The 16,095-nt window shown below is 46.1% G+C and overlaps 1 protein-coding gene across 4 annotated transcripts in view; it reads left to right on the plus strand.

Moving 5' to 3' along the window:
• Nucleotides 1-16,095, plus strand: part of KSR2 (kinase suppressor of ras 2) — a 485,548-nt gene that overhangs the window by 36,757 nt on the left and 432,696 nt on the right. For 3 of the 4 annotated variants that reach the window (XM_061384871.1, XM_061384874.1, XM_061384872.1), the window contains exon 1: nucleotides 910-1,432. The exons of the other annotated variant lie outside the window; for it this stretch is intronic. In XM_061384871.1, coding sequence (XP_061240855.1) covers nucleotides 1,253-1,432 — 180 coding nt within the window. In that variant the 5' untranslated portion in view covers nucleotides 910-1,252. Of the gene's footprint in view, nucleotides 1-909; nucleotides 1,433-16,095 lie in introns of those variants that run through there. 4 annotated transcript variants of the gene reach the window in all.

Genomic DNA, 16,095 nt, shown 5'->3' on the forward strand with positions numbered 1-16,095 from the left:
CGTTTTTCCAGCACGCACTACGGGGTTTAAAGTTGGACACACACCTGCTCCCAGCCAGAGCGCACCTGCTGAGCCGCGCGCCGGCCTCCTCTCGCGAGAGCGGTGCAGTAGTAGTGTCCCCCACCCCCGCCCGGCCACTAAATCCCTCTCCCCGCCCCCTCGCCCAGTCTCCGCGCTCTGGCACACTCCCTGCCTTCTCCACCGCCCCCAGGAGCAGCCTCAGCCGCCGCGCGCTTCCCCCGCGCCCCCGCCCGCCGATTGCTCGCTCGCACGCACGCCCGGTAGTAATTTCACTTTGCCACGCGAGCTCCGCATCCCCTAGAAATCCCGCCCCCCGCTCCCCCTACCCGCGCTGGGAGCCGTCCCTTTCCCCGGCCAGGTGCGCGAGCCTGCGCGCTCCACCTCCGCCTCCTCCAGCGGGTCCCTGGCGAGCCGGAGCCCGGGCCCGGCGGGGGCGGATGCGCGCACGGCGCCTCTCCACCAACCCGCTCCCCTGCAGGTCTCTCGCTCGCTCTCCATCCCTCGCCGGCGCTCCCTCGCTCCCTCCTCCCCGTGATTGACAGGCAAGATGTCGGTGTGGAGCGAGGCAGGAGCGAATGCAGCAGCCGTCACCCCCGGAGCCCGGCGGCGGCAGCAGCAGCAGCGCGAGGACGAGACAGCAGCCAGCCGCAGTCGCCGCCGCAGCCGCGGGAGCAATGCAGACAGCATCTTGAGAACGCGCTAAAGCACCCCAAACGGTGGACAATGCCGTGTCACTGCAACTGGGAGGGGGGCAAACCAGATTTTTTTTGACATAAAAGCCAGCCAGCCAAAAATATATAATTTTGTCCTTCACGGAGCCGGTGTGTAAAGAGTGAGCGCTATTTTCCTTCTCCTCCTCCTCTCCCTCCCCCTCCTCCTTCTCCCCCCCCCCCCCCTCGCAAGTGTACAGACAGCATCACATCACCTGGTTTGCTTCTGAGAAACAGCATCTCTTCTTCTCAGGGACCAGAGACTCAGAGAGGGGAGACGTTCTAATGGAGTCTGCTTGACACCCCAAAATAAAATAATAAATTTTGGCTCTTGTCCCCTCCTCCCACCCCCACCCCCTCAACCCTGTGTGAGATGTTGGGTTTCTTCTTCATGAGACACTGTTGAGAAGTCGCAGTGGTTGGAGAGGCGTAGGGGGTAGACTACCTCTACTCCCCCCCACACACCCCCCTTTTTTCTCTCTGGGAGGAGGAGGAGGGGAAGGGGGCTTGCAGAGCAAGCGATGGATGAGGAAAACATGACGAAAAGCGAGGAGCAGCAGCCTCTGAGTTTGCAAAAAGCCTTACAGCAGTGCGAGTTGGTCCAAAACATGATAGACCTGAGCATCTCCAACCTGGAAGGGCTTAGGACCAAATGTGCTACCTCCAACGACCTCACACAAAAAGAAATCCGGACCTTGGAGGTAGGTGTTGCCTATGGGAAAAAAAAAAAAAAAAAGCAATCCTTCCTCCCCTCCCCTTTCTCCCCCACCATCCCCTTTTCCCTTCTGTTTGTTGGGGGTGGGGTGGAGGGGGTGGGAGGTTTGCAAGGTGGGCATGGTTCGGTCTTCGATCTTCTGTGATTTATCTTGCAAACCCTGCGCTTGGATGTCCCTTCACTGTACCGCTGTCGGCTGCCGCTTGGCTGGGTGGTGGGAGCAGTAGTAGTAATTGTTAGTCTTTATTATTGTTCTGGCGGCTGTGGTTATCGTTCGCTTCCTCTCTGAGGAGTGAGTTCTCTCTTTTTTCCGCTTGTGGATTTGTTGATATGCCGCGGGGGGCTTGTGTGCAGGGTAAAGACATTAAGGCGCTGCAGAGAACCCACGTGACCTTGCGCATTCTGCAGGTGGTCAAAAGGTGGTTTTTGCTCGCGGAATGGGACTGCCTATAAATGTACACCTCGTCTTTCTCGGTCTTCTTCCCAGCCCGCCCACCGCCCCCCCCACCTTTGGCTCCTTGGATTTGGTTTGTTTGTTTTCAGGGGTACACATGTAAGGAGGCAAGATGCCTGAAAAAGAATTCCCCGTTGAGCTCCCCATTTCCAGTAGAATCATTTTGATTCAGGGAGCTGTTGCAGGCCTGAAGCATGCTTTTTTTTTTTTTTTTAAATGAAAAAGCCTGGATCGGCACACACAGGTGGTGTGAGAAAATACTCTGGAATCTTGGTGGGACGGTGAAAAAAAAAGGGTGGGGGGGGGTCGGGAGGAGGAGTTATCTTTGGCGTGTTATAACATTCTCTCTAACAGAACTTGAGGGGGAGTTTGAAGCAATTTTGTCCGGGGGGAGGGGGGTGGGGTGGGGTGGGAGGTAGGATGGATGCAAAGTTACTCAGAAAGAAGATGGCAGAAATTATTCCTTTCCAAGGCCATCTGGTCAAAGGAAGGTTTCAAGAGGTTTAGAAAATGCCTGGCATCCACGGTGTTCCAAACACTTGAAGGGTTTAACTCACCTCCCTTCCTCAAACCGGCCGGTGGTACACATGGCTTGAGGCTTGATGAAATGTGGGAACTCCCATTAGCTGGCATTTGCTGAGGGTGGTGGCCATGGGGCTGGGAACAGAGGAAAGTGGTTCTCCCTGTGGTGGAGTTGGCATGTGCAGAGCTGAGAGGGCCCTTCGTTCCAGCCCGCGAGTTTCCAAGGCCTGCACTCTTCAATCCCAGGCTGAATCTTTTAGCCCTTGTGCTCCCATCCCAGCATGGATGAGCACCTCTCTCTGATTCGCTTTCAAGTCTTTCTCCTCCGTGGTTTTAAATTTGGCTAGATGTCAGCAGGCAGGAAGGCCATCAGTTTGAAAGTGACGTTTGTGTGTGTGTCTGTGTATATTGACTATGCTATTTGCTCCCCTAGAATGTGTCTCTGTGTGCACCTGTCACCTGGAAAATAACTGTCAGAAATGAAAAAGTGTCAAGGGGTAGCAGAGGCGTGGGAATTCTGTTGGGAGGCACAGGTATTTTCTTTCTCGGAGCTTTGGAGAGCCATGCAGGCTGGGACTCTGCCAATGGAAGAAAAAGTGTGGGATGCCCTGGCCCAGCCTTCCATCTCTGTTTGAGCAGTGCCTCAGAGAAGATTCTGTTCAGAATTGCATGCTGTAAATAAAGAAATAACCCAAAAGGGCCACCGGAGGTCTCTTCTGATCCTCTGAGTCAGGAGTCCCAAATGCTAGCTTGTGTATCAGTATGTAACTTTCTCTAGTTTTCTTTTCTTCTTTTCAACACACTTCATCCTCTGAGAGCTCTGTGGCTCATGGTGATTGTTGCAGTGGACCACTGATTTCATTGCTTCTTTTCTGCATAGAGGTTTCTTTTTAAACTGGGAGAGGTAGGCACTGGTATGGTGGGAGGTGGCAATTACTGGGAGTGCATCTGTTTGTTTCCTAATCCCAGTATGCCACAGAGCGTGCCAGCTACGTTATCTATATTGCCCAAGAAAGGGTCTTGAGCAATTATGCCAATTTAGGCTTCCTAGATCTCCAGGGCTAAGGTAGGGCCCCTGAGGAGGGCTGGTGCCTTAGGGTCCAGCCAAGTCCTGCCAAACCTCACATAGGTTTTGGATCCACAGTTGTTGTTTTTGAATCCCAGAAGTTGTCAAATTTTATGTATCAAAACCACCTGGGGGAGCTTATTGCAAATGTCCATTCTCAGCCTTTAACCCCAGAGATTCTAATTCAGTTGGGATTGGAGGGGGCCCAGTAGGCTGTGTTTAATAAACAGTCAGGTATTTCTGATGCATGCTTTCCGATTGACACCATGGAAAGACTAAATAAGAGATAGAGGCCATATTTCAGCTATTCGACGATGATCTCTCTCTGCTCACAAGCACTAAAGAAAGCAGTAAATTGAACAGACCATTCCTGAAATTCTTGCCTATACCCCTGTGGAAACAAAAATGTACGACATGGACTTACCCTCCAAGAAGCATACTTTATGATGAGAGAGACAAGAGTAATAACGTACATGTGAGATAATGATTAAGTTCAACAGTAAGTGATATGGGAGACTGCATCTGCATCCATTAGGAATGTGTTCAGCTGCGTGAAACGGAAAATCCAACTGGCGTGGTTAAGCAAATAATGGTTTCTTTCTCTCAAGTAACGAGAAGTCTGGAGGTATATAGCTGCTTGAGTTGGCTCAGTGACTTAATAACATCAGGACTGATATCTTTGTGAATTCTCATGGCCTCTATCTTACAGTTTCAAGATGGCTGCTGAAGCTTTCATCATTACACCCAGGTTCAAGGTAGGGAAGAGGGGGACCAGATGAGTGGGAGGGAATAAAGGCTTCATATCTTTGTTTGGCTTCTGTAAAACACCTCTCCTCACTACCCCACAAATGTTGTTTTAGTACGTCTTCTTGGCCAGCACTAGGTCAAATCACTTATCCAAGCTGCAAGGCAATGGGACCATTGTCATGACTGATTTAGGTGGTTGCAATCCATTTCCTGGTTTGACCTGTTGCTACTCTGTATAAAACCAGGGTTCCGTTAGCAGAAGAGAGCTAGAAGGGATATTGGGTGGGCAGCCAGCCACGCTGGCCACAGTACATTGTCAGGAGGCATTCTGGCAGAGAAGAAAGGTCATGAGCTTTGGAGTTAGACCTATGTAGTCTTGTCTTCTTGCTTTTCCACTTTATCTTGGCCTAATGATTTAAGTTTTCTGACCCATGGTTTCATTTTTGGCAAAATAGTGGAAGAATAACATTACCTACCTCAGAGGTGGTTGTGAGGATGAAAAGAGATGACATTTTCAAGGGTCTAACACTGTCTGTAGTGCAATGCTTGCTCCTTTGATGGTGATGATGATCATCACATGGTGTGGAGTAGGCGACATGGGAGGGAACAGCTCAGACTAGAGGGACAGCAGAAGGAGCTTGAGCAGCATTTCCAAAGTATGTTTTGTGGAACCCTAGTTCCATGGGATGTCAGCATTATTCATTTTTTCAACAAGTGCTGAATTCCAGGCACTGTACTAGATGCTGGTGGTCAACAAGTATTCTGTAGACAAAATAAATCCCATAGTTTACTCACTGGGGAAAGGCTGAGTTCAGCAAAAGAGATAGATAGGCATCTGGACTGCAGGACTTCTCAGAGCCTTTAATATGCCGTATTTGTACATTGTGACTCCAAGGAAGGTGAACATCTGCAGACGTCTTTTTCCAAAGATGTCTTTTGGGCTTGATGTTCCGTAGAATTCACCCACGGAAACATGGGGCAGAGTGGTTAGGGAAGCATTCTTGGTTAAAAAGCTGCGACTCTGAATGGAGTGAAGGATGGAGAGGGTTTCAATTGCAGTGGGCCAGAGGAGCTTTCTGGGCCAGAACAACAAACGATAGAGGCACTGTCCTGCCTTCAAGGGGCAGCTTACAGACGGGTTGGCCCAGAATGGCGAGTACCTGGGAGATCTTCGTAAGAAACGAATTCAGGTCACAAACTCCTGGGGTCTGCCTTAGAACTGGGAAGTCAGACCAACAAAGTTTTTATCTCTTTGAGGGAAAAGGTGGAAATTTTTAAAGGTTTTGGAGGGAATACAATTAAAAAGTTGCTTAAAGTTTAGTCCGATGGTAGGAGGAACTAACAGGAGGGACCAGCCGGCTTTTTCTGTGAAGGGACAGATAGTAAGGTGTTGAGGCTTTGTGAGCTATGAGGTTTTCATCGCAACCACTCAGCTCTGCTGCTGTAGCTTGCAGTAGCCACGGACAATCCAGAAATAAACGTGTTCTTATAAAAATTCACCTAGGGGCCCTGAACCTTGAATTTGATATAATTTTCACATGTCATGAAATATTATTTTCCTTCTAATTTTTTTTTTTTACATTAAAAATGTTTTCTTAGGTTTCAGGTCAAGCCTTACAAAAACGGGCGGTGGGTCAGATTTGGCCCATGGGCTGTAGTTTGCTGATCCTAGATCTTTAGGGTATATGGGTTGTGAAAGAACCTGGAGGCACAGAGACCATCTGAAAGATGACTGAGTGGCCCTAGGACTGGTGGGCAGTGGCCAGGTGTGGGTGGTCCTGAGTTGGGTTCTATTTTGGTTAAATTATAAGAGGAGGGAGATATCAGGGATTGGGTTGGGGGATAAGTAAGTAACAGAATCTCCTTATACAGCAAGGGCATTCTAGCCATCACTTACCAATTACTTGTTTTTAATCTGTTCTATCTCAATTATTAGTAATGGTTAGAGAGACCATACCTAGACTTAATTATGTTTGGGAAACTGGACCTCAGACAGTATCCCGTTATTTTCAGTGATTCTGTGTGTTGGGATCGGCCAGGCAGTTCTTCTGCTGGTCTGGCCTGGACTTAGCGTGTGGCCACATTCAGCTGGCAGATGCACTGGCTGCTGAGAGAGCCGAGCCTTTCCCTCCACGTGGACTCTCCAGTGGGATCACCTGGGTTTCTACATGGTCCCAGTATTCCAAGAGGGTCACAGCGAAAGTTGCAAAGGGTCTTGAGATTCAGAAGTCACACAATGTCATTTTCATTGCCTTTTATGTGTTGGCACAAGTCACATGCCAGCCTGAATTTAGATGTTGGGGAACAAGACTGCCACTAAGTGGGAGGAGCTGCAAAGCCCCTCTGGCCATATTTAATTTCTGACAGGTGTAGATACTTAGTGAACACTCACCGTGTGCCCAGAGCTGTTTTAGGCACTAGAAACACAGTGATAAATAAGGCAGGTGAGGCCCCTGCTCTCAAGGTGCTTACATTTATGGGTGAATGTCAAGGTGGGGTTGGGGCAGACAGACAATAAACAAGTGAACAGAGAATCTCAGTTACGTATTAGTTAGGTGAAGCTATATAGATCCCCAAATGTGTAATGGCTCCAGTAGAGTGGAAGTCTTACTCTTGCTGTCTTGGTTGGTGGATGTTTCTCTCATGGTCCAGGCCCTTTCCATTCTGCAACATTGTCATTTGTTTGCATCCAGAAAGGGACAAAAGTGTGGAGAAAACAAAGCCTCTTAAAAGCCTCACCCCTGAAAGTGCCCTCATCAGTTCTGTTTGCATTCTGTTGGCTAGAATTGAGTCACAACATTGCCAACAAGATGGTGAAGTGGGCCCAAACTGACTGAAGAGCTGGTAGTCTCTGCCACAGCTAATGAGAAGCTAGCGTAATAGTTATCTACTGCTCTAAAACTAGCCAACCCAGGACTTAGTGGTTTAAAACAACAGTTATTTATCTGCTTACAAGTCTGCAGTTGGGACTGGACTCAGCCGGCCAGTTCTGATCTTGCCTGGGCCACTTGTGTAGTTGTGGTTATCTGGTGGGTCCATTGAGACTGAATGGTCCCGTGTGGACTCACGTGGCTGACGGTTGGCTAGTGGTTGGCTAAGGCACCCCACTTCTCTTCCACATGGCCTTTCCAGCAGGACATCTCAGATTCCTTCCTCCCTTCCTTCTATTCTGTCTCCTTAAGATTTAAGTATAGTTGATTTATAGTGTCATCCAGGTTTCTTACATGGTGGCAGCAGCAAGTGTTCCAAGAAGGCAGGCTCCAGTTCATAGCCCATTTTCAGCCTCTGCTTCTGTAACCTTTGCTAATGTCCCACTAATGCTAGTGGCCAAAGCAAATTATGTGGTTGAGCCCATGGTCTGTGTGGGAGTTCGTATTCAAGGATATGGATTTGGCAGGTGTGGTTCTTTCGGGACTAGTGAACAATCTGATGTAACTGAACCACATGGAAAAATTCCCAAATAAACCCAAAAGAGCATAGGAAAGAGAGAGAGGGGTATGGGACGATCAGCAAAGGCCCTACCCCTTGGGGAGATTTCACAGACGTGAGGGAGCAAGACATGAAATATCTGGGGAGTGTGCAAGGCAGAGGGAACAGCAGGTACAGAGTTCTTGGGTGGGAATACATTCCACATATTATGAGAACAGCACAGGGACCACTGTATTTGGAGCAGAGTGAGTGGGGAAGGGATGAGGGGCACAGTAGGAGGAAGACACGGGGCCCTGGTCATGGAGGGCTTGGCTAAGATACTTGGATTTTGTTCTAACTGTGAAAAGGGTTGGGGACTGACTTATTTAAAAGATCCTTTTGATTGCTGCAGGGAAAATAGTTAATAGGGGCATAAGACTGGGAGCAGGGAAACAAACTGGGAGGCTGGTGTGGGAGTCAAAGCCAGGAATGACGGTCCTTTTGACTCCAGTGATGATGGGGAGATGGAGCAAGTAGTTGGACTCAGAAGTTCACGGGCGTGAGAGGTGCTCATGAATCGATGTGAGGCGCGAAGGGAAATAAAGAACTGAGGGTTATTCTTAGGTGTTTGGCCTAAGAACTAAATGAATGGCGGTGCCATTATTTGAAGTGTGAAGACTTGGGGTGCATCAGATTGGGCTTGACGATTCAGGCCTGTTTAGACATTTAATGTTTGTGAAGTAGACAGTTGGGTTTGTGAGCCTGGAGATTTGAGGAAGGCTGGATATATAAAGTTCACTTAACATGTCAGGAATATCTTTTCACCTTATTAAACAATATTTTTAATGGTTGTGTAGTGTTATATGAACATACGAAAATTTATTTAACTTATTTAATGTAATTCTTAAAGTTGTATATGTTTACCATTTTCTACTATTATAAATAATACTGTGGTAGACATCCTCGTGGCCTGTAGTAATGCTTGTCTTTGATTTCTCGAAGTAGAATTGCTGGATCTGGCAATATGCAAAGTTTCTGGACTTTTGATAGGTCTTGCCAAATTACCTTTTACTTACAGTGTGGGAAAGGACCTGGTTTTCCATATCCTTAGTCTGGATTTATGTTTTGTTTTGATTTTTGGTTGCCTGTATTTTGATGACCAAGAGCTTGGGTTTAAGGAGGCAGTTGTCTCAGGCCAGAATTTCATCTTTCCTGTTTCTGGTTGAGAAGGACCTGGGAACCTGTATAGACGAGAGGAGCACGTGGTTTTCCATAGATGGTGGCCAGCCTGCAGTGACCCAGCCTCTGCCTTTTTCTTGTAGGGACATGGGTGGAGTGTCATCCCAAACGTCTGACTCAGCAACAAGGGTTCTGAAGGGTTCTCTGTGGAGGGTTCTCTGTGAAAGATTCTACTAGGGAGCTCTAATCCTTCCTCTAATGGGTAGAAAACTGAGGAGTCTTCCTCCTCTCCCTGAGGACGACTGGTTTTCTGGGCTGTCTTCCAGCCATCCGCATCGGACTCTATCTGTGGGACCTGGGCTTCCTCCTTGCTGCTCTGGAGCTGGGCAATGGAAGGTATTCAAAAGCCAAGGAAGCCAAGGGGGACAAGGCATCCAGGAAGGAGGATGGAGAAGATGAGGGGTGGGGAGGGAAAAGGGACAGACATGGGAGAGGAAAAAAAAGCCTGATTTTCTTTGGCAGGGTTTCTGTGACCCTTGGAATGTCTCTCCAGTGGGGAGTGACCATAACTATAGTTGTTCCTGTTTTACAAGCCAGTTGACTGAGGTTTGGAGTCACTGATCTGACCCCAATCCTGCAAATTCAGGGAGCCTTGATTCTGGGAAGAGGTTGACAGCTCCTCTCTGGAGTCCCAAAGAGGGCCTGACCTGGAAGCAAAGAAAGCAAAGCTGAGGGCAAGTGCAGGCAAAGGAGGAAGAACAGACAATCAGAGCAGTGTGATCCGAGATGGGAGCTGGGGGATTCATGAGAATGGTGAGGATGGAATACTCCACCACTCACATGCTCCCATCAGTGACCATTCCCGATGGTGATGGAAGAGAAATACAGAACTGATGGAGACAAAGCAGGGCATTCACAGAGAAAAGGAAAGATGAGAAGAGGATTGTAGATCTGAAAGGTCCAGCCATTTGCCCCTTTGGCTGTTGATCAATTGAAATGTGGCGAGTTCTAATCGAAATGTGCTATAGTTGTAAAATACATGTGCTACGGTGCATGCCAAGTCGCTTCAGTCGTGTCCGACTCTTTGCAACACTATGGACTGTAGCCTGCAGGGCTCCTCTGTCCATGGGATTCCCAGGCAAGAATACTGGAGCGGGTTGCTGTGCCCTCCTCCAGGGCATCTTCCTGACCCAGGGATCCATCTTGCATCTCCTTATGGCTCCTGCATTGCAGGCAGATTCTTTACCACTGAGCCACCAGGGAAGCCCCTGTGAAATACACACCAGATCCCAAACTCTTAGAATAAAGAATAGAATGTGAAATAGCTCATTGATTTTTTTTTTTAGACATATTGGGTTAAACAAACTATGTTAAAATTAATTTCATCTGCATCTTATTTTTTTCCTGAGGTTATTAGAACATTTTAAGTGATACAGGCAGCTCAAAGTGTATTTCAGTTGGTCAGTGCTGCTTTTGAGCATTGAGGTGATTTCAGGCTTCCCTGGTGGCTCAGATGGTAAAGAATCTGACTACAATGCAGGAGACCCCAGTTCGATCCCTAGGGCAGGAAAATCCCCTGGAGAAGGGCATGGTAACCCACTCTAGTATTCTTGCCTGGAGAATCCCATGCACAGAGGAGTCCACAAGGTTGCAAAGAATAGACACGACTGAGTGACTAACACATTCACTTTCTTTCTTTCTGTGTTTTGTCATAATGGAAAGCTTGTTCTTGATAAAGACTGAAAGCATGGGCCCCCTGGAGTTACTAGGCAGCCATTGATTAAAGCCATGGATGCATTCCAAAGATGGATGCCTTCAATTTCCCTGGACCAGGAGAGAAAAATGAGATGAAGGCTCAAAAATTATAGCATAATTGAGTCCTTGGAAATTTGGGTCAGTGCTTGAAACAGTAGAGCTAAATAGTCGGGAAGGCTTGGGCTCTGCAGTACGACTGCTTGGATCCCAGTCTGAGTTCAGGATTTACTAGCTCAGTAACCTGAGGGTCAATGAGCTCTCCTTGCTGAGCCTCAGTTTTCTTGCTCATAAAATCGGGACAGTTTGACATAGGGTTGTTATGGTGATTCAGTGGACTCATGTATTACAAAGCTGTCTTAAGTGCCTGGCACACGGCAAATGCTTACTAGCTTCGGAGGTTTTGATGATCATACCCTCTGTAGATGGTCACGGGGAGGTGAGATGCTTCAGCCCTGGGTAGTTGAGGGGAGTTTCATTTATTCAGTCATTGATCACTGAGGCCGCAGTGTGTGAGAGGCAGGGACTAACACAGCAAGGCGTGAAAAGGAGAAGCCCATGGAAGCCTTCTATGGGATAGTGGCACACCTGCTGGGTTGCAGGTGACGTTAGCAATCAAGATTCTTATACCAGGTCTGCATCTTTGAATTTGCTCACAGGTGACTCACTTCGCATCAGTGCCTGGCAGGCTTTAGTCTTTAAACCACGTGCTCATCATAACTGCAAGTTGGATAACAAAATACCAGTTATGGGGCTGGGCCTTACTACTCGTGAACTTGTCTCAAGCTTGTGCGGCAAAGAGAAGAGTCAGAAGCCGCGATATCCAAGGGCTTGAAAAGTGTGTTCTTTCAAGGTTAGAGGACCCTAGAGGTTGTGCAAGCCCACTTCCTGCCCATGTCCAGCTTTGGCTAGGTGATTTGGGGCACGCACTACTTCACAAGGCTGCCTTTAAAAATTTTTTCATTTTTTAAAAATTGTGGTTTTATATATGTATATATATATATATATATATATATATATCACCTGAAATTTACCATTTTGACTGTTTTTAAATGTACAGTTCAGCAGCATTAAGGACATTCACGGTGTTATGCATCCATCATCACCATCCATCTGGATAACTTTTTCATCACTCCAAATAAAAATTCCGTGTCCTTTCTGTACCTGCCCCCAGCCACAGGGTCACCTCTATTCTATTTTCTGTCTCTATGAACTTGACTATTCTAGTTATCTCATGTAAGTTGGATCGTACACTGTGTGCCCTTTGTGTCCAGCTCTTATCATATAGCATAATGTTTCTAAGGTTCATTCATGTTATAGTATATATACCAGTATTTCATTCCTTTTTATGGCTGAATAATATTACATTGTATGGATAGTCTATGTTTTCTTTATCTGTCCTGTGTTGAAAAACCTTGAGTTATTTTCATCTTTTGACTATTGTGAATAATGCTGCTGTGAACACTATTTTACGAGTATCTGTTTGGTTCCCTGCTTTGAATTCTTTGGGGTTATATATCTAGAGTGGAATTGCTGGGTCATATGGTAATTCTGTGTTAAATATTTTGAGAAACCATCATACTGTTTTCCACAGTGACTGTACCATTTTCTGTTTCCACCAACAATGCCCCAGTTCCAATTTCTCTACCTCCTTGGCAATACCTACAAGTTTCTGGTTTTTTGATTATAGCCATCCTAGTGGGCATGGAGTGGTGTCTCATTGTGGTTTTGATTTGCATTTCCCTACTATTTGCACTTCCTAGGTGGCGCTAGTGGTAAAGAACCTGCTTGCCAATGCAGGAGATGAAAGAGACATGGGTTCTATCCCTGGGTTGGGAAGATCCCCTGGAGGAGGGCATGGCAACCCACTCCAGTATTCTTGCCTGGAGAATCCCATGGACAGAGGAGCCTGGTGGGCTATAGTTCATAGGGTCTTGAAGAGTCAGACGCAACCGAAGCAGCTTAGCACAGCACAGCACAGCACAGTGACTAATGAATTAGGCATCTTTTCATGTGCTGATTGACCATTTGTATATCCTCTTGGGAGAAATATCTATTCAAGCCCTTTTATAAGTCAGCCTTTTGATATGGGTGAGTTATAAAGGTTAGAATTATCCTCGTTATGTATACCTGTATCTGCTCTCTGATGACTTCTATCCTTTGGTTCTACTCTCTGAGGAAAAGATAATAAGGTCAGTCCTTCCTTTGGCTGACAAACTCTCAAGAAGTGTTTGCATTTAGATCTGGAACCTGCCAGGTAGAGACAAGAGAGCCGCGTCCACAGATTCCTGACAAGTCTCCAACCCAAATTTTGCAGCCACTGCCTCCCTGCTTTGTCCTGTGTGAGTTCTATTCTTACAGAATTCTGGATTCTGGGGTCACTATTGATGGTGACATTTCCTTTGCCTGTGCACCAATCCTACCCAGAGTATCGCAGCAATCAGAAATTGTCATGAATATGTCTCTTTGTGCCCATCCACAAAGGCACTGGCATGGTGCCTTGGGCAGTGTTGGGCGGCCTGGACTTGAGCAATGAGACTAATAGACAGGTGTAATAAAGAACTTATCAGGTATAAAAAAGAACCCATCCAGGGTCTTTGTTTTTACTGTTGTTTAGTCGCTCAGTCGTATCATCTCACTCTTTGCGACCCCACAGACTGCAGCATGCCAGGTTTCCCTGTCCTTCACTGTCTTCTGGAGTTTGTTCAAACTCATGTCCATTGAGTTGATGATGCCATCCAATCATCCTGTCCTCTGTCATCCCCTTCTCCTCCTGCCTTCAATCTTTCCCAGCATCAGGGTCTTTTCCAGTGAGTCAGCTCTTTGCATCAGGTGGCCAAAGTATTGGAGCTTCAGCTTCAGCATCAGTCCTTCCAATGAATATTTAGGGTTGATTTCCTTTATGATGGAAACAGTGTCAGACTTTATTTTTCTGGGCTCCAAAATCACTACAGATCGTGACTGCAGCCATGAAATTAAAAGACGCTTACTCCTTGGAAGGAAAGTTATGACCAACCTAGATAGCATATTCAAAAGCAGAGACATTACTTTGCCAACAAAGGTTCATCTAGTCAAGGCTATGGTTTTTCCAGTGGTCATGTATGGATGTGAGAGTTGGACTGTGAAGAAGGCTGAGCGCCCAAGAATTGATGCTTTTGAACTGTGGTGTTGGAGAAGACTCTTGAGAGTCCCTTGGACTGCAAGGAGATCCAACCAGTCCATTCTGAAGGAGATCAGCCCTGGGATTTCTTTGGAAGGAATGATGCTAAAGCTGAAACTCCAGTACTTTGGCCACCTCATGCAAAGAGTTGACTCATTGGAAAAGACTCTGATGCTGGGAGGGATTGGGGGCAGGAGGAGAAGGGGACGACAGAGGATGAGATGGCTGGATGGCATCACTGACTTGATGGACGTGAGTCTGGGTGAACTCCAGGAGATGGTGATGGACAGGGAGGCCTGGCATGCTGCGATTCATGGGGTCTCAAAGAGTTGGACACGACTGAGCGACTGATCTGATCTGATCTGATCAGATCCTTTATGATTGACTGGTTGGATCTTGCTGTCTAAGGGACTCTCAAGAGTCTTCTCCAACTCCACAGTTTGAAAAACGTAAATTCTTTGGTGCTCAAGCCTTCTTTATAGTCCAACTCTCACATTGCAAAAGTGTTAGTGTTAGTCGCTCAGTCGTGTCTGACTCTTTGCTATCCCGTGGACTGTAGCCCACCAGGCTCTTCTGTCCATGGAATTCTCCAGGCAAGAATACTGGAGTGGATTGCCATTTCCTTCTCCAGGGGATCTTCCCAACCCAGGGATTAAACCGGGGTTTCCTGCATTGCAGGCAGATGCTTTACCTTCTAACTACTGGAAAAACCATAGCTTTGACTATATGGACCTTTGTTATTATTATTATTAGGTAGGCCGTAGAGCAAAGTTAGTTGCCACTTTTTATATTGTTATGCTTATCTGAGTGGGATAAACAGTACATTGTGATAAACCCCCAAAGCAATATTATCCTTTTAATATGTTGCTATACTATTATTTTAATATGTTGCTGGATTTGATTCCTTAGTATTTTATTGAGAGTTTTCTGTGTCTTTCTTCATAAGTGATATTGTCTGTGGTTTCCTTTTTTGTACCATCTTTATTTAATTATCAGGGTAATACTGACCTCATAACATGAGTTGGGAATTGTTTCCTCCACTTCTCTTTTCTGGAAGAGATTGTGTAGAATTGGTGTTTGGTGTTATTTCATCTTTAGATTGGAGAAGGCAATGGCACCCCACTCCAGTACTCTTGCCTGGAAAATCCCATTGGCGGAGGAGCCTGGTAGGCTGCAGTCCACGGAGTCACTAAGAGTCGAACACGACTGAGCGACTTCACTTTCACGCATTGGAGAAGGAAATGGCAACCCACCCCAGTGTTCTTGCTTGGAGAATCCCAGGGCTGGCGGAGCCTGGTGGGCTGCTGTCTGTGGGGTCGCACAGAGTCAGATACGACTGAAGCGACTTAGCAGCAGCAGCAGCAGCAGCCCCAGCATCTTTAGATGCTGGTAGAATTCACCAGTGAAAACTATGTGGAGTAGAGACTTAATTTAAATTTTTTGTGGAAGGTTTTTAACTACAATTTCAGTTTCTTTATGGAGAAGGCAATGGCACCCCACTCCAGTACTCTTGCCTGGAAAATCCCGTGGATGGAGGAGCCTGGTAGGCTGCAGTCCATAGGGTCGCTAGGAGTCGGAGACGACTGAGCGACTTCACTTTCACTTTTCAGTTTCTTTAATTTATTCTTGGATGAATTTTAGTAGTTTGTGGATCTGAAGGAATAGGTACAATTTATCTAAATTGCTGAATTTATATCTGGATAGTTGCTCATAGTATTTCCCTATTATTCTTTTAGTGAGGTCTTACATTCCTAATGTTGGTAATGTATGTTCTTTCTCTTCTATTCTGTGTTAATCTGGTTAGAGATTTATTAATTTTAGTTTTATTTTCAGAGAACTAATTTTTAGCTTCATTTATTTTCTATATTGTTTTTCTGTTTTTAATTTTATTCATTTTTTGTTCTTCTTATTATTATTTCCTTTCTCCTGCTTGCTCTGGGTTTATTTTGTGCCTCTTTATTCTGTTTTCTTGAGGTGGACACTTTGTTGAATTGAGACCTTTTTCCTTTACTAATGTAAGTATTTATCACTGTAAATTTCCCTTGAAAGATTACTTTAGCTACATCCCACAAGTTTTGGTATGTTATATTTTCATTTCCCTTTAGTGCACCTATTTTGTAGTTTCTTTTGAAGCTTTCTCTTTGATGCATATGTTCTTTATGAGTGTGTCATTTAATTTCCAAGCACTGTGGATGTTTCCTGTTATCTTTCTGTTTCTGACTTCTTTTAACAGTTCAATTCAGTTATGATGAGTGAACACATACTATCTTGATTCTTTTAAAGTGTTTAGGGTTTATTTTGTCACTTTGACTATATTCTCTCTTGGTGAAGGTAATGGGTGCACCTGAAAAGAATGTGAAT

This window comes from Bos javanicus, chromosome 17 (genome assembly GCF_032452875.1).
Source record: "Bos javanicus breed banteng chromosome 17, ARS-OSU_banteng_1.0, whole genome shotgun sequence".
In the NCBI taxonomy this organism is placed as follows: domain Eukaryota; kingdom Metazoa; phylum Chordata; class Mammalia; order Artiodactyla; family Bovidae; genus Bos; species Bos javanicus.